Consider the following 23,821-nt stretch of genomic DNA (forward strand, 5'->3'; position numbering starts at 1 on the left):
GGTTGGCAGATGTAGGGGAGAACACAGTTTATGTATCTAAATGGAAGTTATTTCCAAACATTAAGGTGGAATGGAAGAATATGTTGACTGGCTTGCGTCACTGGTTTTAAACTACTGGGTGGAATTGTAACAGAGATGTTAGGGAGTTGTGGATGTATTATGCTAGATAGTTGTGGCCTCTTCGAAGTTGTGCCTGCCAGTAAATCCTCTACCAATTTAAAGGAAACCTTAAATTAGTTGGACAGCAATGTGTGAACTAAATGTAACTGTAAGATTTCTTTTTAATCTCAAACGAATAGCGAGATAAAGTCCCCTCTGAACCTCCTTTTCCCCCAGCTCCCTCGGCAGCTCCTCATGGGACCTAGATTCCAAACCTTCTCTGGACTTGCTTCAGAACCTCAATGTCCTTTTTGAAGTGAGGGACCCAGAACTGGATATAGGTTTTGAGGTGTCTCCAGTGCCAAGTACAGGGGAAGAATGAGGTTCCTGGTTCTGCTGGCCACACTATTCCTGATCCAGACAGGATGCCATTGGCCTTCTTGGCTGCCTGGGCACACACTGGCTTGTGTCCAGCTGCTGTCAGTCAACACCACCATGTCATTTTCTCTCAGCCTGTGGTGCTGTCTGGGCTTGTGACCCCAGGGCAGGACCTAGCGCTTCACCTTGTTGAACTAATACCATTGGCCTTGGCCCATTGATCCAGATCCCTGTCCAGATCCCTCTTGCAGGGCCTTCCTACCCTCCAGCAGAACACAACTCCCATAGTGTCATCTGCAGAATGACTGAGAGTACCCTCGATCCTCTTGTCCATATCATCAACAAAAGTATTAAATATGACCTGCCCCAAAACTGAGCCCTGGGGAGCTGGTGACAGGCCTGCAGCTGAATGCAACACCATTCACCACCACTCTTGGCTTGGGCTTCCAGGGAGTTCTTTTACCCAGTGAACTCCTGGCCCGCCTGAGCCATGTGCAGACAGTTCCTCCAAGAGAATGCTGTGGGAGACAAGTGTCAAAGACTTTCCTAAAGTGCAGGTAAATGACATCCACAACCTTGCCTTCATGTGCTCAGTGGGACACCTTGCCATAGAAGGAGATGAGATTGATCAAGCAGGGCCTGCCTTGCAAGAGCCCAGACTGACTGAGACTGATAGAGACACTGATTGCTCTTGTTGTCCTGCGTGCACTGTGTGATTATACCCATGATAATCTAAATACCAGCATTTAAGGTCGGTTCATAAATTTCATGGAGTGGTTTTGTAGCTATATCTTCAGGGGCCCAGGAGAAAATAACTATAATATATTGCTGCAATATACATCTTGTTGCTGGTTGACTAAAGAATTAAAGAAAAAATGGTGGATACTCTTCCATAAGAATACTGTTCATTCTTTTCCATATAGACCATTGAAAGATTTATTTGGTTAAGAAATACCAAAACAGATTTCTTTCATGACTTGTGCCATTCTGTGAGTTCAATATATGTTGCTAGTTCTAGCTATTCGAGTTGTGTTCATAACAAGAGTTACTGATTTTGATGGCAAGTTTTACTCGGAGAAGTGCAACTCTTACCAGTGGAGTGCCCAAGTCCTTTACTGTCATACTTCTTGTCTGTGCTACTTACCTGGTATCATTATTGTTGCTTCTCTGCTTTCCTGTCTTTCCTTACTTATTTACTTTACTTTAATCCATGACTTTTCTATATAATCTGTAAGAATTTGTTGCTCGTTTGTACCATCTTTAATTCTTTCTGCTGTATATGTGGGAAGCTCCCACCAAAGGGTAGCAAGGTGCCCAGATAGGACAGTCCAGTGCCAGAAAATATATTGGATTTTTGGATAGCCAAGGTAATAACTATGGAATCTCATGGGCTTTGGTTACAATGAATGGAACATAAGCCGAGCTGAGGTGGTGAAAATTGTAGTGTAGTCCTCAAGATTCAATGAATTGTCATTTGAGCTGGATTCAGCTTGGAAGTCTTGGATCTTAAACCACTGTCATACTGTCCTAGCTTCAGGATAGACTGGACTTGTTGGTGACCTGAAAACATAATGCAAGATTGGTGAGTGTAGTCTAGCTCACTGCTAGGAGATATTTAATTTTTGATCTTACTGAATGTGAGTTGGGTGTCACCTGATATGAATTTTTATGTATTTCTTTAATTCCTTTTTTAGGACATGATCTTAGAAAACAAGCTGATAATTTGGGATCAGCAGTGAAACTGTCACTGCTGATAAGTTTCTTGAACTTCCACAAGCCTTCTTATTCAATGTCTTCTAATTTCTTGGCTTTGCTTAACTTTTGCATCACAAAATCTAACTCAAGATTAGTATGAATGTAAGAATCTCAGAGGTGGATTTAATTTCTTTGAATAGAAGTCTTGTGTTGAAGAACTGCTAATTCAAGGAGGAAGTATTTAGGAGAGTTGCACTCTGCCTGGAATACTTTCAAGCAAGGCAGGTACTTAGTAGCTGGTTTGTATAAAACAATGCAGAAGTCACCAAGTTGTTTTAAATGGTACTTTATAAATTTTGGCAGTTAGTCTGCCCTTTTATCAGTTCTTCAGTTAAGTCTTGCTTTCAGGTAACTGTACTTGGATATTCAAATTATAGGTGTATTTGTTCACTGGCTGCAATAAAAAGCCTAAAAGGTTACTTAATTACTCCAAGTCAAAACACAAATGCCAAATTCCCTGGTGATCTTATCTATAACATTTCCTTTACAAGTTTCCTTTTGCAGTGTATAAATTGGATATTCCTGTTAAATAGAAGATACTGAGTGACTATTTTTCTTGATTCATAGATTCCTCTTGGACTGACAACAACATTACTGTGTTGAGTAGTTTGTTCAAGGGTTTTTGTGGGTTTTTTCTTTTTCTCATAGAATTTAACAAAAAAGGCCAAATAGAGGTATATTCATACTCTTTATAAACAGGGTAGATTAAAGTATTTTTCTTGCTGCTTTTTTGCGCTGAAATCTTGTTCCTGCTTTTCTTGTTTTAAGCCATATTTTTGTGGTGCTTGCATAAAATTTGTGTATGTCTTTCATCTGCACTTTGGTAAACTCCTTTTAGTGTTTAATTCTCTGATATGTTCCTTATAAAATGCATAAATTACAATAGGTGAGATCTTGCATTTTTGTGACTAACATTTAATTCAGAAATTCAAATATTTACATGGCTTAAAGCTTCCTGGGCTTTGTGTGAAATTTATTTTAAACCACTGTAGTTGTGTCTATATGGCATGTTCTAGTCATTCAGAAGTTTTTAGAGCCTTGAAAACACATACCATCATTTCTAGTTTGACTACTTGCCTGCTGTTTTTTGATGAGGAATACGAACCTCTGACAGCCAAAAAAAACCCCGCCCAAATCAAACTTCTTTTCAACAAGCAGTTCTTCACTGTTAAAGCTTTATGAAAGTGACAATACGTGGAAAATGAGCTCGAAGGAGGAGGAAGAATTCTCTGCAACAGGTAATTGTCATGAGTATTAATTTGGGTGATATGAAGAAGAATGAGAAAAGACAAGAGAAGCATTTTCCGTGTTTGTGGAACAGGGAGAAGGGTCTTACATGTAGGCTCTTCCTAAATGTGAGCTGCCAGCTGCTTCCATCTTTCTTTTTAATACTCCCATTCTTTAAAGTTGTGGTAGGGGATGATGGAAAACAGCTTTTTGTGTAATTTAAGAATTGAAGTTGGCTATCTTGATAATGCCTCATTCTGGTCCCCAGCTGACATGGCTTGGACTGTTTCACTTGCCTGCTGAAGTTTCTTGCTTTTGTTAACAGTGATAATTAGAAGTGTAGAAGGTACAGGTGCAGATGCAAGAAGCACAACATACATTGTGTTGCCAGCACCCCGGGAGGTGCCCTTGCATCAACAACACAAATGCAGGAACATCTAGTGCAGAGCTGGAGCAGCCAGTGCTATGACAAAGTGGTTTGCATTTTTAAGGCCATTTACAAGGATAAACATCTTACATTGCTTTTGTATGCTGCCACAGAAGGTTGCAAATCTTGGACAACCACTCCTGTACATGTACTAAACAGATCAGGAGACCACTCTTGCCCCTTGCTGAATTAACTGCCTGTCTGTGGAAAGAACCTAGTGTTTTAAACTGTCCAGGGATTAATTTTCGTTTGTAGTGACTCACACGCCCCCACCCCCTTTGAAGGACTAAATTTGAGATTAGTCCCAGGATGAAATTGTGGCCCGCTGACATTTAAACACATTTTCTCTTTTTATAAAATCAGAAAACTAATTGAGGGCTGATGCTGTAATTTAGCTCTCTGAACTATTTACAAAAAGATGCACTCCATGCAGAAAAGTTATGCATAATCAGACCTAGAAAATGTTCTACTAATATATGCTGAAGAACTACTTTGCAGTGTGATGTCTTTGTACAAGCTGTTTTGTATAAACAAATGCAGATAAGAATTGAAATTGTTACTAATTTTGCTAATTGCTTAATTTCCTTTTTTACTTTCTATCCACAGATCTTCATGTCTTTCACTAAGAGGACACTTGTCAAGATAATTGCCTCAACTATTTTACCTTGGAGCAGCATGTACAAAACTGATCTTAAGACTAAAGAGTATCTAGTATTTGAAATAACTGCCAGGGAAAAAAAATCAGGAAACACTTCTTTTCTTTTCTTATAATTTACAGAGGATAAAATTACTAAAGTCCACGAGTTATCCTTACCTAGTAAAAAGGCACAGCTGCTGAAAGAAAAAAGAATACTTAGTAGAAAATTGCAAAACCCATTTTTGTTCTTAAAGGAACACATTACATGTCATGTCAACTCCTTTACTGATGTGTTTTGACTTTTCTCTAGGAAACTGGCATTTCTGCAGTATTCAGAATTGGGTCAACCTTCTGTTAGTAGATTTTGGACTTTTCCCTTATCTGTAATTATTTCTGTCAACAAGTCATGATTTTGTTCCTGTTTTACTAGGAATTAACCTATAGCCTCCTAACAGCATTTAAGAAAATTTCAAGACTATTCTAAAAGGATAAGGATATTCAAAGTATCTGTAATATTTCAGCTTCTTTTTCTACTGGTACAGCTTGAGAGAGAACAGAGTTCCAGCAGCCTGGTAGTGATACCCAGATGCAGCTGGGGAAGGCATGTTTTACACTGGGCGTAGGCGCAAGTAAATCGCTTGCGGAGTGTTGACTTTGTAAAAGATGCATTTCCTCAACAAACCATGTGTCACTGTTTCTAAATGTGTTGATACAGTGTATATGAGCAGATACTTGGACTTTTTGTGAGGCATGCTAAGTATATATCTGGCAGGAGACACTAAGATTATAATGAGGTTTTTAAATTGACGGTCTTATGCTGTGTCAGAACCTTGTTACTCTACAGATGCATTTGTATGAATGAACTTTTTTATCAGAGATGAAATTATATCTTTGGACTTTTATACTGGCTTTGGTCTTTATTGATTAGTATAATTTAAACCTATAAACTAAAGTGTAAATGCAGCATTATTTTAATGAATAAGGTGTATAATTATAATGATCTTTTTCAGTAACTCAAATTTTCTGTCAGTGCACTCAATCACAAAGAATATTTTCCAGCATTCCTTAGAATGCTTCCTCATCTGGTGTTAAAATTAGGTAATTCTTTGCATTAAAACTGTACAGATGAAAATGTGTATCCAGTTTCTTTCCCTTTTCTTAGAGGGTTTATTTGATACTTAATGATGTCTCATAGCTGTGCTTTGCTCCCTGCTTTTTTACTGAGCACATGAATGTGGATATAGCTCTAGACGCCATTTTACTTACTGCCTGCCTGTTAAACAATCCTTGCTTCTTAAGCAAGAAGAGTATTCAGCCTACTTAGTGCTTGTGTTTCAGGGTTTATCTCCTGTCTCATAGAGCATATACACATTCTGATTGTATTTGGGGACAAGTAAGCAAACTTCTTGTACTACTTCTTGTGGAATATGATTAAAAATGACTGCTCCTCAGACCAAATCATTCCTCTTAATCTTTGAAGATCAAGGCTTTCATATAGAGCACCATCTTTGTGTTTGTCTGGGTCACAGCAGTGTAAACAGGAATTTTGGCATGAGTAATTCAGATGTTTATTTGTACCAAAAAACCCCCTCCCTACCAACATCCTTTTAAATCTTACAAGAATTTTGGATCTCCTGTGAAGATGAATATTCAACGCATCAATAGCAGGTAACTGCTTTTTAAAATACTTTACTTAAATACTATATGGAAAATATTGAATAATCTTATAATTTTTACATTGTCATTTACTACATTTTTCTACCCTTTTAGATATCCAAGATCCAGTCCTGGATAGGTAAGTATTCTGAACACTTTTTTTTTAGCAGTACCTGTTTCAAAGAAAAGCTAAGCTGAAGTTTATTCACTTTTTTGCCTGATCTCCAAATAAGTTTTTAGGCTACTCCAGTTAGATAACTTACTTATGGCTTAGCATGCATCTAAATGCATAGTAAGGTTCGTTATAAACATTACACTTACTCAATTCATGAACTGAAAACAGTTACTCCCATTTTTTTTTGTTTTGTCCTGCTCAGTTTTCAGAAGCATTTTATGTGTCTTTAGGCAGATTGATTTTGGTAGCCTGTACCAGAAATTAATTTTCTCCCAAGACCTGAACAAGGATGTAAATGCTCAGAACAGTAGTAGTTAAGATTGTATATTTGTGTGCATGTGCATAAATGCACTGGTTTTAATTCAACTTTCTCCTTTAATTTGCAGCCTTCCAGTCTGGTGTTTTTCTTGCCTCTTCATGACCTCGTGTCTTGAGCAGCCTAGCTGGATCCCCTGGTTCCTGTTTCTTCTTGTTTCAAAATTCTGCTTTCTCCCATTTTAGATTCCCTACCCTTTTATATTCGTATGCATACACTAGCCTTTTGCTACCTATTTTGGTCTTTGCTATTTATCCTGAGACTTTGGTTGGGTTCCATGCAGTATTTTCCATGTGGCACTGCTCTCCTGGATTCCCTGCCACAGTGCAGTTAGTTTGTCTGAAGAACATCCCTGATGTGCTTTTGAGGTTTTAATGGCCTGATTGTCCTCATCTACATTTCTGTTCTGCTGCCTTGTCTTGCTCTAAGTAGACACTGGAGAAGACATTAAGGCTGTACCTTTTGCTGCCCTACTTAGAAAGCAAATGCATGCACGTTTTTTAAAGAACCAAGAGAGCCTGTGGGTTGTGGGGGATGATAAGCAAAGTGAAAAGTTCCTGAGATAAAATAATGCAAGCAACTCCCCTCAACAACAACAACATGTCTCCTCTTGGACATGTTTAGATTCATGAGATGTTTGTTCTGCTCCTTTCTGCTCTAATTAGGAAATGCAGTCACATTTTAGCTTTTAGGCTAAATATAGTTCTTCTTTTTTTTTCCCCTTCTGTCAAGTAATCTCTCTATTTCTGTTTGATTTTGTATCATTTTGATGAGCCTTTCTTTGCAAGTGCTCAGCTGTGGAATCCCTTATGCTCCACACCATAAGAGAATTGCTGCTGAATAGAATATCTTAGACTCATCTGAAATATGTTTTGTTTTCTTGTGTAATACACTCCCTTAAAATATTTGTTTTGAATGTGGTTATTCATCTCTTCAGTTATCTGGCTGCTCCTTTGCTAATGGATTCAGAAAAGCCATTAAGCATGTGTGTATTGTGATCTCTGGCTCTAAGTGGGGCATCTGGGGGAAAATACCAAGTTTAAGTGTTTTCTGGCGTTCATATTGCAGTAGTTCGTGCTGATTTTCTTGAGTACACATTTAAATTGTTGATGCCCTCAAAGTTTTAAGTTTTTTGTGCTGTTACTCTCTTGTTGTGTAGCAAGGATTTAAAGTCTTAGTTTGACTTACCATTCAGTTACAAAGCAGGAACATATTAACATAGTACATTACAAAAATATTTCAATGTAAAGCTGTTATGTCTGAGTTTCTGGTCATGTAAAATTCTTCTTTTGCCTAATTCTTGCTGTGTGAATCCATTTTAGGGGGATTGGGCAGGTGGTTCAGGGAAGAAAACAGTTTTCTTATGCTAATTGAGTAAGATTTGTCATCGGAATTTGTAAGGACATGTCTTGTTTCTGCTTATGAAATAAAATGGTAAAGCAGGTTTTGTGAAGTTTTGAAATTAAATATTTTTAACTTGAAAAGTAACATTTGCTCAATATATAAATAGTGAGTTTGTTTTTCTGGGTTTAGAATACGGGATTGAAGTTCTTGTTATAATTATGTGAACTGACATTTTCATGGGAGTTCTTATTTAAGGAGGTCTCTTAATGGTTTTATATTTCTTTGTATGTTTTGGAAACATAGATCTATCCAAATAAAACACAGTCTATGATTGTTGGGTCTGAAATATATATTTTTAAATAACAATGTAACTTGTATTGCCAGAGATTTTTACAGTGCTGAAATTTAAATAGTTACTTAAAGCTTATCTGGGAGTAATTGCAACTTTGTTCTTTTTTTCTTGTTGTGTTTCAGGGAAATGAGGCAAGCTACCCTTTGGAAATGTGCTCGCACTGTAAGTTTTTTTTAATTTTTTGTTTGGGGATTGATATGGACAGTTTTCATGTATGTTATGCAGTTTTTATATTAACTAAAAGAATAGAATGTTAAAAATTACCTTTGGAAATAATACAGCTTTTGCTGTTAGATTGTAAAATGAAAACCCAGTCTATCTTTTAAATAGAAATCACTTCAAAGTTTGAGGGTTTTCTTTGAGTCTTCCATCAGAATATAAAAAAAACCTTATGATAGTCTTGATGTCTGTAGGGTGAAGTGTAGTTCAACCAGTGGGGCTTTTCCATCAGTTCTGGTGCCAATTCCTCAGGGGTGTGGATCAGTCATGGTGAAGTCTGTGCTGTGTTAGGAGTGAAGTATATTGCTTAAACTGGCTTTGTGCATTCAGAGGAAAGGAGACGTTTGGGACTAAATGAGCTTTTTTTCCCATCATGCAGCCAAGCAGTTAGGTGAGAACCCACTTGTGACAAAGTATCAGATGATCTTTTCGCTTAAAGCTGACCAGAGGAAGGGTTATCTTTTGAAATGTCCTTGTGGTGTTGTGCTAAGTGTACCTGTTCTTAGTTGCATTTTCTATTCAATGATTTTCTTCAGCCCTAAAGTGTGCGTAGACATATGTATGTGTCTTCTCAACCACTTGATAAAATTCCTTATCTTGGGTGAATCAGATCTTTCTAAATCCCTTTCTCAGTGCTTGTCATGTGCTTGTGCTGGCCTATGGCTCTTGTAACTCAAACTGTAATAGAAAACAAATGGTCATGGAGAAATCTTTGTCTAAATATGTTTTTTCAGAGAAATGAGACTTTACCTGGTCATTTGCAAGTCCTGTGTGCCTAATGGGAACATACATGGATTCTACTTTGAGTCATAAGTTTGCAAACACTAGGGAATATCATCCACAGCAGTGCATAGCTGTGTAATGCTCTCAGTATATTTTGTTAAATGCAAATACATGGTTAGAGTTTTGTACTTGATGAAGACTTCAGTAGTGTTTTCCTGAATCATATATATCTCTCGATCTTACATTACTGCTGCATTGGTCAGTGTTTTGTTATGGACAGACTGGTTTCTGAAGAATTATTTTTTAGCTAGTCATGTCAGTGTCAGAGTTGTAAGCAGTGTGTTGCCATCCTTAACTTCTGATTCTAGGACAAACTATATTCATTGATAGCAATGGGCAGCCTAAAGGTTTATTATGACACTTCTTTGGTCATTTTTGTTGCAGAGAAAGTGAGGATTTTTGCATAATATTCTGTGGTTAAACGATATGTTGAGGCTGCTGTTGTTTAAATGTGAAGTTTTCCATGATTAAAGGTTGTTCTGCCCTGATGGCCTTTCTCACAGCAGAAGATTGGCTGTATCCTGGGCAGCATAACTCAACACACCAGGAAAATGTCCCTTTGCTTGCATGGGCCCAGCCACTGCAATGATAGTGCTGTGCTTAAAGATCCTGAGTGCCTCAGTATTCTGAAAGCCAGAGGTTTTGGGCACGGGTGTGCACAGCTGCATGTCTGGAAGCAAGCTTGCAAGTAGACGTTCACATTGTTCTTTAAGTGTTAAATGTCCCTCCTGCTTCCAGAAATTGTCACTGACAGGTCTAAAGTTTTCAAGGCAAGGCCAGACAATCTCTTTGAAGATCATCTGATACAGTGTTTTGATTTGAAAAGACAGATGTCTGCTAAGGAACTCAGGAGCCTCCCCTGAACTGGAAACTGTAAACCCCCTCCCTCCGAATTGTTACAAATTTGAAATTAAGGGGGGCTCTCAGGCAGAGATATGGAAGCAGGAATAACAGTTCTTTATTAGGGAAGAAAATAAAAAATAAAATAAACAATGCAGTAATACAAAACAACACTGACAGAATCAGAATATGACCTGACACCCTGTTGGTAAGGGTGTTGGTAGCAGTCCTCCCGGAGTGGCAGGTGTGGTTCTGTTGGAGCAGTGATCCTGTAGAAGAGTGTAGTCTTCTTCTGAAGACCCAGTGGAAGAGGCAGCTGTTCCTCTGGGAATCCAGTGGAAAGGCTGTTCTGGTGTCAAAATCTCATATTCTATCCAGTTAGGAATGCTTGGCTCCTCCCTCTGGGCAGAGCATCTCACAATGGGATGCTGTAATTTTTATCAGTCATGCAGTGACACTCAATATACCATTAACAGCAGATGTCTCCCCGGAAGGAGGATTGGTTTGTGGAAGAGATAAAGAAAACTGCCCAATTAACAGAAGATAACTGCCACACCTCTAACAGATGGCAAATAGAATACACACATTGCCTTGCAATCTAGGGCATACAGATTTTGAATTTTCACCTTTTGGAGATTGCCAGTTAGTAATAATGTATTAATGCTGTTTGCATGGAGACATTGGGTCATAACCTCCGCTTGGTGCTACGGTTGCTACTTTGGTGTCTCATAAGAATAGTTTTGTGTTAAAGTAGGCAGTTACATGAAGCAAATTCAGGCTACCACAGAGAGGATGCACACCATTAGATAGTCAAGCATCTTCTTTTAACCTTTCATTTTAGAACATTAGTTCTTCTCAGTGGGTGAATTAGTATTGTTGGATTCCTTAAAATGGTTTGGTTTTGTTTCTCAGCTGTCCTGTGCCAGAAGTTACTGAAAACCTACCACTGCTTTCCATGGTGAAAATTTGATGTCAGCCAGAATCTGTCAAATTGTCCATAAGAAAATTTTATTATTGCAAAAAGATGTAGAGAAGACTATTTTGTAATAGAGTAAAGAATAGTTTATAAACACTCTTTTGTAGCGTGTTTGGATTTTAAGCTAGGAAGACTAGTATCTCTTTCCTAACTTAGGAAATTGTAATTGACACATCTGAAGTCATAAAAAGGATTAGGCCAGCTGTGTGTAAGCATATACAAGACGAGTGGTTGAATGTGTTCTCAAGGGTATCATCTTTTTGAAATCTGATCTCCAAAACTGAAATGGCTGACGTGGTTGCTACTCTGAAACGTTATATTCGTGAATCAGATGAGGCTGTAGGTAGAGCTGCAAATTTTGCTGAAGGTCTGTTTTATTTTGAGATCTCTGCAATACATTCTTCTAGGGGAAAATTAGTCTGGAAACATTTAAAATTTATTTCAGAACATGTTTGATTTGCAAAATTTTTCCTAATACCTTTGCAATATTCTTGTCTATAATGATTTCATGTTTGAGAAGATAGTGGAAATAGGGCTCTCTGTGACCACACTCTGATCTGGCTTTTGTTAGTTAAACCTTTGAACCAGTATTCTAAGAGTATCTGAAAAGCCAATCTTTTAAATACAGGGGTAAACATTTAGATTTCAGAAGTGCTCAGCACCTAATTGCTGAGAGATGTACAGCTTTTCTAAGGTCTGTACCCTTTGCAGATGCCTGTGTGTATACTATGTGCTCTGCAGCAATGGATGTACCATGCTTCTTAATGCATATGCAGTTATCCTGTTAAAGCATCACTGAATGTAGTGAATTTCAGAAATCTGTGGTTTTAGGGCATTCTTTACTTTTGTCTCTCAGATTAATAAAAAGTTAGCTATGTACCTTTATGATAACTGTAAAAAAATAGAATTAATGTTTTTTCTGAAATTACTGGTTTCAACATAAAGCACACTGAACTTGGCTTCTAATGAAGTTTTTTGAGTTGCCACTTGAATAGTTTTTACAGTCTTATCTGAGCATCAGTTGCATGCATAACAATTTGAAACAGAATTGTTTTAAAATCTAATGGATGATCCTCTACTGCTGTGTTGAGGGGCAGAAGTGAGGAACTCAGCGGTGTGGATTAGCATTTTAGAAAGTGAGCAATTGAGATAAGACTCCTGCAATAAAATGGGAGTGAGGCAAAGCATTTGCATGTAGTTTCTTGGAAGCACTTTAACCTGTTTCATCATATTTTTAGATATATGCAATTGAATTCAAGAGATGAAGCAGGTGTTGGCCCTAAGAATTTTAATACTTGGATAGGAGTCTTTTGAAAGTACTGATAGTTCTTTAACAAAAAAATCCTTAGTACCAGAACTACTAAACACTTGCCTTATGTTAATTACAAGGGGAACAAAATCCAGAATGGATTATGAAATAAACATAAATAATTCTAAGTGTTTTAAAACAGCGCAGAATTTGATGTTTGAGCAGGGCTGCCAATAAAGCATTTTAAAGAAAAGCACTTAGCAGTTACTATTTCCAGCCAGTTTGTAAGTTTGTGAGCTCAGGCATCAGTGCCAAGGTGAAGGGACACTGTCTGCTTCTGCTGAAAAGCATGGGAAGCACAGAGCCCCCTGTGAGCTGGGGAGCATAGCACAAAAAAGGCTACTTTGGATCTGAATGCTCAGGGTTGCTGGGAGCGTGGTGATGAGTCGCAGGCAAACTCTGCTTCAAACAGTGTAAACAAAACTCAGTCCTGATTTTCCTTAGTGGTGGTATCGCCCTTTTTACACTACTATGGACTTGGACTTCCTAGGAGTTCCTAGCGTTTTTATCTGGCCTGGTCTCCTGAGCTGGTCTTAAATTCTGTCTGCTACTGCCACCATCAGTCCTTTCAGCTCAGCTTTCCCTTGAGCTGAACTGTCTTGTGCCTTGCATTTCCAGCAGAACTTAGGATAGTTTTTGTGGGCACGAAGTCAATTTTTTTATTCAGACACTGAGAATTAATTTCAGTGTTCTGTTCTCTCAATGAGAGCTATGTGGAATTTTAAGAAAGTCTGTTGATAAGGACACGGAAAATACAGACATTGTAAAAAAGGGGAGCATCCATCTTAGATTGGAACTGTTGTGTATGTGCGTTTTGGGAGATAAAGCAAAAAATTACTAAGATATTATTGAAATCTGCTGTTATACATAAATGTATGCTGTTTTCCTTTCAAAAATCCAAGGGATAACCAAGAAACAAACATTAAGCTCCAGAAAACCTGCATAGTTTTTGGGTAAATTCAGCATAGGCAGGGAGAGTCACCAGAAATGAAGACTTATGAAGAAAGAATAGACAGAAGGTATGCCAATCTAAGGCATATTATACTGTGATGTATTCATCCCTTATTTTATATTTGTATTCTTATTTATTAAAGCTGTTCTATGAAGACAAAGATACTACTGAAATACAAATTTTTTTCAAGCTTTTTAAAATTCAGTTTGTGGAAAGGATTTAATGGTAGGTGAGGTGCCTGCAATATATTTAAGGAAAAATAATGTGATTCTGATATTAGATTCTCATACAGTCACTTATGAACACAGTGATCTCATGTTTATCCAGGTATGTTCATTAGGAACAGAGGTTTATATGCTGATGAGCTATTAAAGAAAATTTTCTTAGCCCTGCATTTACTTTGCTTTTTCATTATCTCCTCCTCTAAGTACTGCTATTCGTGCTGTATCAATTGCCAGAAACAAAATATAGGAAGAGTTTGCTATTTAGTCAGCTTTTGGCAGAGATGCTAATTTTTTTCAGTACTGTTTTTTAATTTGTTTTGACTCCTGTTAAGAAAAGAGCCTCTCTCAGATCTCCAGTGCAGGCAAACCCTTTGCTTGAATATTTCAAGGTTTGGAATGAGAAATTTCAATCCCATTTCTAGTAGAAACTGCTGCCAGATATTTGTACCTGGACTGTGCATTGAAGTTGAGCTGGTATGAGCTATGAAATGGGATGTGTGTATATGTGGAGAAAGAGTAATTAACATTTTTCAAATATCCTTAATTTCATAATTGGGGCAGCTGTTGCTTTGTTACAGTTCAGCAAAACATGAACATTGTTGAGAAATACTCTTACATCCCTTTGCAACCTCCTCCCCTTCCTGTGAGCTGATTCGTACCTTTGTCATCCATAATCTTGACCTCCTTGTCCACCATCTTTAAAACAAAACAAAAAAAATTTTCTTCTCTTATGCTTGCTAGTTTTATAATGTAAGGACCTTGTTAACTGCAGATGTGAGGCTAGTTAACCCAACAGTGGTTCTTGTGCCCAGCAGATGATGACAGAACAGCATTGCTTGTTAATACAAGCAGTGTGTCCAGTGGATCAGTTTCTGAATGCTGCAAGAAAATGTGCTTTTTTATAGTTCATATTGGTAGTTCTGCTAGAGATATATTAACTTGAGATAAAATACCTTTCTGACAACAGTTTGTTTTCTTAGCACATTTCTTAGCAATGGCAGAGACGATCTTGTCTTGTCCTTTGTGCCAGCTTGTGCCAATTCAAGCTATGTAGCTGTGTGTGAGTGACTTGTGTATGTGGTAATTAATTAACTCCACTTCATAGCAGAACATTGACAGAACTCTGGGTGTCACTTTCCGTCTTTGCTCCTGTATTCGTGAGGAAAAATGGCATGGACTTGAGCTCCCAAACCAGGAAGTGGAACTCAAGTAATGAAATAAGACTTTCTTTAATGTGACCTCTGGGTTGTGAGAAAATGGTGTTACCTAGTGATCAGAGGTCTGTAGTCCTGCTTCAGGCAGCTCCATGTTTCTATCCTAATTTGTGAAAATGTCATTGCTGTGTTTTGGTACTTAGGAGTTTCTTACATGTTACTTAGAAATGTTATAGAACTTTCAGTTCATTAACTCATTAGTTTTTTGGCAAGGGAGAAGAAATCCAGCTGTGTTAATGCTTCTTAAAATTACATTGTGATTTTGTGAAGTTGCAGAACTATGAAGTATTTCAGGTTGTTTGGGAGGCTTTAGAACTGACCAAAATGGAAAGATTAGTCTTTCTATTAATACTGGAAATGTGATTCCACTGACCTGATAAGAAGCTGACAGTGCATTAAATACACCATAGACAATATTTTTAGTTTGCTGTTTAGTTGTTAAAGTGAAGTAATACAGTTATAAATTATGTCACTTCATGTACTTATTTTACAAGGGGAAATGTGCGTACATAAGTAGTGTGATAAGTCACCCTTAATATTTTTATGCTTTTCCAAATGCTTGTGCTGTGAGGCTTTTTTGAGGGTATGAGCTCTTTCTATGGGAGTTGGAAGTAGAACTTGCACTAAAATGAAGTTCCCACATTTGCAGCTTGCCAAGGCGCTGTCTGCATTAAAATGGGCTGGGCCCAGTAATTGTCCAGTGGCAGGACTGGAAGTGGCGGCAAAACAGTTTCTGTGCACAGAAGCAAAAGTTGGAAAATACCTTTCAGTGTATTGGGGAGAAGCAGCATTTTGTGCTGATGGAACTCACAAAATTGCCCATGGAGCTCTGCTTTGCCATTCCTTTTTAATACTGTATTCTTCTAGTCCCACGATGATGTTCTACATCCAGGTTACTATGTGGTGCTCTGTCTCCTTCTGTGTCATCTGGAGGAGTTCCTGGGTAGGTGTGCAATGTGCTGCTCCCACTACTGTGCTGTTGTGCTGTTCAGGGCACACCTCCAGTTATGGTCAAGGCTTCTGCACAAACTGGGGTAAAAGGAATATTTCAATGCAGTTGAGAGGTTAATTATGTGAAATACCACATTGCTTACTAGAAACCGAGGAAAGCTAATTATGTTTAGTCTCACTTTTTTAGCCCTAGAGGCAGAATCAGGTCCGTCCCTTTCTGGCACAGCAAAGAGAAGATTATTCTGAGACTGCAGACTGGTTTTTGCCCTTTGCCTCTGCAGTTGCAAGCAATAACTGAGACTGCAGAATGGCAGAAAATCATCTTGTGCCTTTGGACTTCTGTCAGGCTCTCTTTCATTCTGAAATAGTGCAGTCCTGAGGACTCTGTATTTGTGTCTCACGGGTTTTTAGACAAGGATATCAAGAAACTGAAGTGGCAGTTGGTTACTGTTGGTAGAGGATTAGGTCTCTGAGTTAGCTACAATTTCAAGACATCAAGCTCTGCAGCTTGGCTGACCTTATGTATTGGAAAGACTCAGAGCTCTTCGATTTTATGCTGCACTTTTACAAAAGCCTAAGAAGGTACTGTTGTGATGTGAAATGGATCAGGTGGATGCATGTGCCTTGTAGAAGACACGATAAAATGTCTATTACTGTTGGACCAAACACACTACTAAATGGAGCTAAGAAGTACTGAGGGACCTGCACATGTTAAGGAGAAGGTTGGTAGGGTGGTTTGCAGTCTTAGGTTCTGCAGAGTATGTTTGCTGTAGTTTGCTCTGTACTGAGCCCCTTCTAGGCTTCCTAAAAACCTCAGTTGCTCCTTTGTAGCTAAAAACGGTGAGCAACATGTGAACAGACTTGGATCTTGTAAATGAGGCTGCTGACAGGGTATTTTCAGGTTGTTATGGAGAAATTTTTCAAGCTTTTCAGCAGTAGCAAAGTACATGATTGCTTTTAATTGTTTTTATAGATTCACTGGTTTAGTCTATTCTTGGCATAATCAGATGTGTAAAATAGGGTACTAGGTATATGCTTTAATTTAGATTCTCTATAAATTTTAACAGATTAGATGAAGAGGTGCTGCTACAGAACCTGAATCTACTTTAATTTCTGGGACAAAAAAAAAAAACTGTATGCAAGTTGTGGCTACAGGTGTGTCTGTTTCCCATCTGAGATGGAGAGGAAAAATTATCTTAGGTCAGTAAGAGGAGTGTTTTAAGTAGGTGAGAGATAACTGGTTGCCAGTAGGACTGTTAACCTGCTTAACTTGACTCATATCCCAGGAGATCTCACATTTGGTGTGCTGAAAAAGCGCTACTTTTGCTAATAAGTTGAATATAATTGTCTTTCTGACATACTGTGTTAGTCCAGTGTAAACATAATGCTGTTTCCTTCAGAGAACACTTAGTCTCTTCCTCAAATTCTTCATATCTGGTATTTGTAAGAGCTGACTAAGTAACTAGCTAAGCATCTTCAATCCTTCAAAATGTTGTGTCAGCATGTGGTATTCAGTGAGTCACAACGCTAATAACTGTATTATGGCAGGTGCAGGGAGGGAAAAAGGTAAGTCTTATTTAAAATAAAATTGTGTTTGTCTTCAGAATTTCATGTTACTGTTATAGGTGTTTAATAGTTAAAATAAAGTAGGAGAAAATCTTGTAGGAAAGCAATGAAATGTGCCTTGTGTTTAACTGCAAAGGGTTTACTGAAGCCTTTCTGAGAGTAAGTATGGGGTTGTTTTTCATTTCAGTTGATGCTGATGAGATAAAAAGACTAGGAAAGAGATTTAAGAAGCTTGATTTGGACAACTCTGGTTCTCTGAGCGTGGAAGAGTTCATGTCTTTACCTGAATTGCAACAGAACCCATTAGTACAGCGAGTAATAGATATATTTGACACAGATGGCAATGGAGAAGTGGATTTTAAAGGTAAGGCACAGTGTTCTGTGATAGGTGGTGGTACTTCAGAATTCCTAGAGCTTTAGAATTCAGGTTTTTCTTCATCTGACACAGGAGAGGTGAAGAAGATATGTTAAAATAAGGTGCTAAATCCTAGTGGAACTAAATACCAGTAAAACTAGTTTCTGTGCATTAGGGGACTTCTGAGTGAAATGTTTAAAAGACCAAATTGTTTAGTAATAGCTTTTAAAGTCAGACTGACTAAGGACTACTCGTTAAATATCTCTTAAAGTACACCAATTTAGAGTCTTAATTTTGATGCTGAGGAGAGACTGAAGAAAGTTGTGGTAGGCTAAGTGATGTGTTTCTGCGTAAGTTGTATTTGTCCAAATGAAATCTGTCCTTTGGAGTATTTAGAAAATAGGAAGGAGCCCAGGTTTTTCTGTTGATACTTCTTTTATGGGGTTATTTTTAGGTAGATCTTAGATTGACACTTGAAGGAAAAAAATCCAAACAACACAGAAGATTTGATTTATTACATTTTTCAAAATTTTAGATTGATTTTAAATATTCATGATTAAAAGGGCCATGATTAAAATCTTCCTCGCTAGTTCATCTTAAAACAGTGTCTGAAATGATAATGTTTGTAACTTCTATTCAAGGTAAAACTTAGTATTTCTTATGACTAAAGAAGGTTAATCAGTCTTGCATTTTTTTTTAATTGGAGAAAGTACTTAACTCTTATTTATACTGACAGACTGACATTTTAAATAAGATATTAATATACAAGAGCTGGTAACCTCTGCAAAACCTATTAATGTCTATAGGGATATCTACAGTATAACCAGAATGTTGAGTTTTGATCAGAAGTAGTAATTGTTCCATGGAACTATTCAAAATTCCCTTGTAAAAAATAGATAGTCATGAGCAATGATGATCACGTTGTCTGTGACATTGAGCTGTGATTAATAACAGTTATCAAGAGTTGTTCCTCTTGGAAGGGAACAGGAAGTCGGCAAAAACAATTTTTTTTAATAGAAAAGTATTTTAGAATTTCTTCAAAAGCAGTTTTCAGTTTCAATGTAATTCTTTACATTGAGAAGCCAGTATTGAGAGGAGTTGTACATTTGGAGTCTCAACTGGAGTAACTTTAGTAAAGATCTTAGTTTTCTGTCAGGTTCTTGTGAAGGTCCAGCAACAAAATTACTTGAATGCTGGTGTGACATAGTCTGTTTAGTGAGTGCTGCATTGGATTTGGGGTTCCTCCCACTGAAGAACATTAAATATCAAAGTACACAGACATTTAGGTATCACAAAGAAGGCAATATTTTAAAGATTAGATTGCTTTTACAATTTCTAAAATTTTCTGAATGTTAACTTCTTTGTTTATTAAAAAATGTGGTTTTTATACATGTTTTCCTTGCATTGTTTAGAATTTATAGAAGGAGTCTCCCAGTTCAGTGTCAAAGGAGATAAAGAACAGAAGTTGAGGTGTAAGTATTTTGATTTTCCTTAACAAAAAATTTCTGATCCTCAGAAATACTCTTTTGTAAGTTAAGATTAAGAAATTGGCAAATTCAAATTGTTGTAAAGAGTGGAAAATAATGAAAGTAGATTGTAAGCTTTTTGCACATTTTGTCCTTTATTTGTTGTGAACATTTGGTAGCACTCTTTTCTGCAGGGAAGGTTGGAGGAGATTGGTTGCTTGTTGAAGAATTTTCAGTTGCTTTCTGTTTTTTAAAAAGAGTAAGTTCATTTAAGAACAGCTTGCTATATCGTTCTGTGAACTTACAGGGCCTAAGAATAATACTCAATTATTTGCTATTACAGTAGGAAAGCATTAAATTCTTGTTTCAGAACTGCATCTCCAGACCTTGGCTTTAGGAGTGGAAAAGAGACAGGTTCAGTTACGGATGTAGCTTCCAAATAACTGTGACTGAAATGTTTAAAAATAAATTCAGTCTCGATGACAAGTTGTTTGCAGCAAAGTAATCAGATGGGATTTTGAGTCATCTATTTCCTGGGAGGTTGTAATTTTTTGCTGGCTGAGTGCTTTACTTGTGGTGGGGAAGATTTTCTTTTTTGGTGTTCACAGAATGCTTTTACTGCTGGTGTTAGAACAATTTCAGGTGTTTTCTAAAGTGAGTATATATTGTTTTCCAACCATAGTTGCTACCAAATGGTTGGTTTATTTATGTTTGATTATTTTTTTTTACTTCTACAGTTGCTTTTCGCATTTATGATATGGACAAAGATGGCTATATCTCAAATGGAGAGCTCTTCCAGGTCCTGAAGATGATGGTTGGGAACAATCTCAAAGACACTCAGTTACAGCAAATTGTAGATAAAACCATAATTAATGCAGATAAGGATGGTGATGGAAGAATATCCTTTGAAGAATTTTGTGCTGTAAGTAACTTCTGAAGAAAAATTGAGTCATTTACAGAGAGAGGAAAAAAAAAACTCTCAAGTGCTACTCTGGAAAAAGAGTAAACAGTTAAAAGGTGCATTTTTATGAACTGAAGAGGTTTATTGAACAGAATGTTTAAATGTAGCATTTAACAGTTGGAAGGGTTGATTTTAACCCATGTGATATATTTGTTTAATTAGTTGACAGGAAGTTCTAAATTCTTTTCTCAAAAAAAGTAAATGACACATTGAATCTTGATACTTTGAAAATTGCAATAATGAGTGTTTACACATTGATTTTTAAATGGTATATTAAGGAAGATACACTTGATAGCATGGTTTGGGCATTGCTTTTTTTCCCTAATCTTTGAACTTACAACTTCAGTTCAAACATAACTTATTCATACTCAAAAAATATGTGAGTTCTAAAAAAAAGAGGGGGAGGGAGGGTGGTGGAAATCTGCCATGCTGCCAGCTACTAAAGTGACAAGATTCTGTTGTTTTCATTTTGGGGATTTTTCTTTTAAGTTTAACTATTTTTGTGATATCATGTAAAAAACATTTTGTCTGCAAAGAAGTTAGAGCTACAGCCTGCAAATGCCTGGATTACTGCATTACTTGTTTATTTCTTGTACTGGGCTGTCATCTTCCAGCCATCCATCAAATGTGATGTTGCTTCTTCTTTTGTCTTTGGGCTTCTGCCCAGGCTTCTTTCCTTCTGCTACTGAGGGATTTTCCTCTTCTTTACTTTTAATTTCTTCAGTTTTTGTTGACCTCATGACAAGACACTTTTTAGTTCTACAACATCTTATTCTTTTTCTTGCATTTTACCCTCTCTGAATCTGGTGCCATGTATCTACAAAAATGAGTTTTAATTTGTTGTCTTTGGCACATACCATTTGGCCTTTGAATTTTGTTCCTGCATTATAAAATGTTTCTCTGACATGGCACCTTTCCTTTTCCTTCTGCTTTGCATGGATCACACACCTGTGAAAACTGGTAATTCTTTCCTGAGTGTGTTTTGTCAGAAATCCTGCTGCTGTTCCTAAAGTACTTTCTTTTTCCTGGGAAGGTTCACAGTTTTACAGGATGTTTTAGAAGTCACCATTTTATTTAACATCCACAAACATACAAGGTCATAATATGAGATAGAGAGGAATGCCAGAATGGTGTTATTTGTGCTGGTTTTCAGGCTTTTGAGCATGTAAATTGTACTAATTGTACTGAACTACCTTGGTTTGTACATAATTAATTTCATCTCTCACAGTACTTGTAAAATGTAAATCAGTTTGGAACGGCCAGGGAAGTACTGCCTTTATGATTGACTTCAGTGCATCTATTGAATGTGTTCTTTGCACTTTGCTAATTTTCAATTCTCGTGTTTCTGAACCTTGTTTTTTCTCCCAGGTTGTAGGAGGCCTAGATATCCACAAAAAGATGGTCGTTGATGTGTGACTCTGTAGGGCACCACCCAACACTTTTGCTTTCTTCTCCATCTCTGAAGATCTGCTCGAGACGTCCAGCAATGCTCTCTGTGTATTTAAATGGAAGTATTTTTCTCTGTGAAGCCACATTTTCCAACATGAGCCTCATGAAGCCAACTAAGTGTTATTGAACTTTTATTCTCTCAATAACTCAGTGTAGCACTTTAAAGTCTGAAGGACAGCAAAGATGGAAAGAGCATATCAATGTGGTGGAGAAAAGGGAAGGGGTTGGCTTTTTAATTTATTTTTCTTCATCTTTTATAACAAGGAAATATCTATCTATCTATCTATATATATATATGTGTGTGTGTATTTATATATAGATATATATGTAGCTTTCTATATGTAGTAGCTAGGTGGGCTTTAATTTAATATACTTGACTCAGAAACAAAACTAGAGTACAAAGTGCCAAGCAGAATATTAACAGTTCAATATGTGGATATACATCCTTACTTTTATTTCACACAGTTTTATATATATAGTAGAAGAATGTAAAGTTTTAACTGGGTCTTAGGTCAACTCTTTTCCTGTGACTGTTCAGATGTTTCTATATATTGAATGGCTGACAAAGCATTGCTTCTTATTAAATCACCTTAATTGCTCTTTTTTTTTTGTAACACAGGAGACTAAGTTTCTTTTTACCTGCTAATATATTACCAGGGACCGTGTCTCTTTGCTAAATAACTTAGTTCAGTTCTACTTAATATGAGAATATAGTTGAATGCTACTGCCAAGAAGTAGTCCTCATGTACATACAGTGACTCCGGAATGCTTTGATGGCTGTTAGATTTCATCACCTAGGAATTGGGAGCAGTTACAGCTGTCCTGAAGCCAAGACAACTCTGCTGTTCTGGGTTCAATTTAGATACAGCTGCTTAAGGTGGTAGATGCATATACAATTTTCTCTTGTGCTTAGCTTAATGAAATTAGGATCAACATAACTGTGCAGGATTCCCATCTACTTATTTTATACAGTACTTAGATTATAAAATGTTCTTGCCACTTAAATTCTGTTGTTTCACCCATGATAGTTTCCCCCCTTGCATTTAAAAAATACTACAGGTAGCTAAATAACTCGTAATATTTTATATATATATGTATATATGATTCATACAGGGGGGGAATTTTGTTAATGTATGCCATAGAGGAGGAAAACTTCACACTATCTAAATTTATACCTCTTGGAGTTCTCCAGTCCTTTTCCTGGAGAATTTTTTTCTTTTCTAAATTTGTCCATATCATAATTTGTAATGGAAGGTAACTTGATCTGTTTGTGTGACATAAAAGTAGCGAGCCATGTTTTACAACTTTATATCATCCCTTCCCTTTTCTGCAGTGGTACTATTGGCTGGAAGAAAAACATTTGCTAGATTTTTTTAGGACAGTACATCTTTCCTGTATAGTAGTTTTTCTATTTAAAAAAAATGTTTTATAATGAGCGGTGGAAAGTGCAGGTTGTCTGAACCTCTTCAATCAAGCACCTGTCTGCCATAGCTGTTCCTTCAACTGAGTGCTGCACACCATGGGCTCTGTCTGTAAGAGAGAAATCCAGGTGCTTAGTGTTCTTGCATGACATGAAGTTTTGCATGTAGATCGATTTGAAATGTTCCTCTTGTTTACATAATTTGCATAATTAAAAAGATAATGTTGCCAAACTTTGGTAAATGTTAATGTTCAAAACAAAAATCTCCACTACATGTAACTTTTTTCTTCTTCTGGATCAGTACGTGGTTTATAATCCCAGCCAGTGGTTGTATCTGTTCCAGTGTCAACTGCCATGTGCTCTGCTTCAGGGGGGAATTAGTCTTTTGTGAAATTTTTGTACATAAGTATTTGTTACAAACATTTTAGCAAATGCTTTCAGTTTTTCTTGCTTGTGCATATCTTGGCTGGCATTATAGGAATTAGTGCTAATGTTACTTCCTATGGGGGACTGGAAGGGGAGGGATGAGGTTTTTTTTCAGTTTGTGTGGGGAAAAAAGATTTACGTTGAATGTTTAGTTTTTCCTCTGCATGCTACATCATATATTGTGGGAACTATAAGAACCTTCATACTGTATGAATACAAAATAAAATATTTGAACCTTAGCTGGGGTGCTCAGTACCTTTCCTGTTTACCTTAAAGCAGCTGTGCACCTTGCTCTGAAGAAAAGTTGTTCATATTTTTTGTCCACTCCTTGATTATTAAGATTT

General features: G+C 37.1%; 1 protein-coding gene across 2 annotated transcripts in view; it reads left to right on the forward strand.

The window, feature by feature from the left end:
• PPP3R1 (protein phosphatase 3 regulatory subunit B, alpha) overlaps positions 1-23,716 on the forward strand; it is a 37,564-nt gene extending 13,848 nt beyond the window's left edge. The window contains exons 2-7 of one of the 2 annotated variants that reach the window (XM_030946596.1): positions 6,294-6,318; positions 8,489-8,528; positions 17,588-17,764; positions 19,168-19,227; positions 19,959-20,143; positions 21,551-23,716. In XM_030946596.1, coding sequence (XP_030802456.1) covers positions 8,516-8,528; positions 17,588-17,764; positions 19,168-19,227; positions 19,959-20,143; positions 21,551-21,598 — 483 coding nt within the window. In that variant the 5' untranslated portion in view covers positions 6,294-6,318; positions 8,489-8,515 and the 3' untranslated portion in view covers positions 21,599-23,716. The remainder of the gene's footprint in view (positions 1-6,293; positions 6,319-8,488; positions 8,529-17,587; positions 17,765-19,167; positions 19,228-19,958; positions 20,144-21,550) is intronic. The other variant, XM_030946595.1, reaches the window with a different exon arrangement.
• Positions 23,717-23,821: the final 105 nt, after the last annotated feature.

The sequence above is a fragment of the Camarhynchus parvulus genome, chromosome 3 (genome assembly GCF_901933205.1).
Source record: "Camarhynchus parvulus chromosome 3, STF_HiC, whole genome shotgun sequence".
Classification (NCBI taxonomy): domain Eukaryota; kingdom Metazoa; phylum Chordata; class Aves; order Passeriformes; family Thraupidae; genus Camarhynchus; species Camarhynchus parvulus.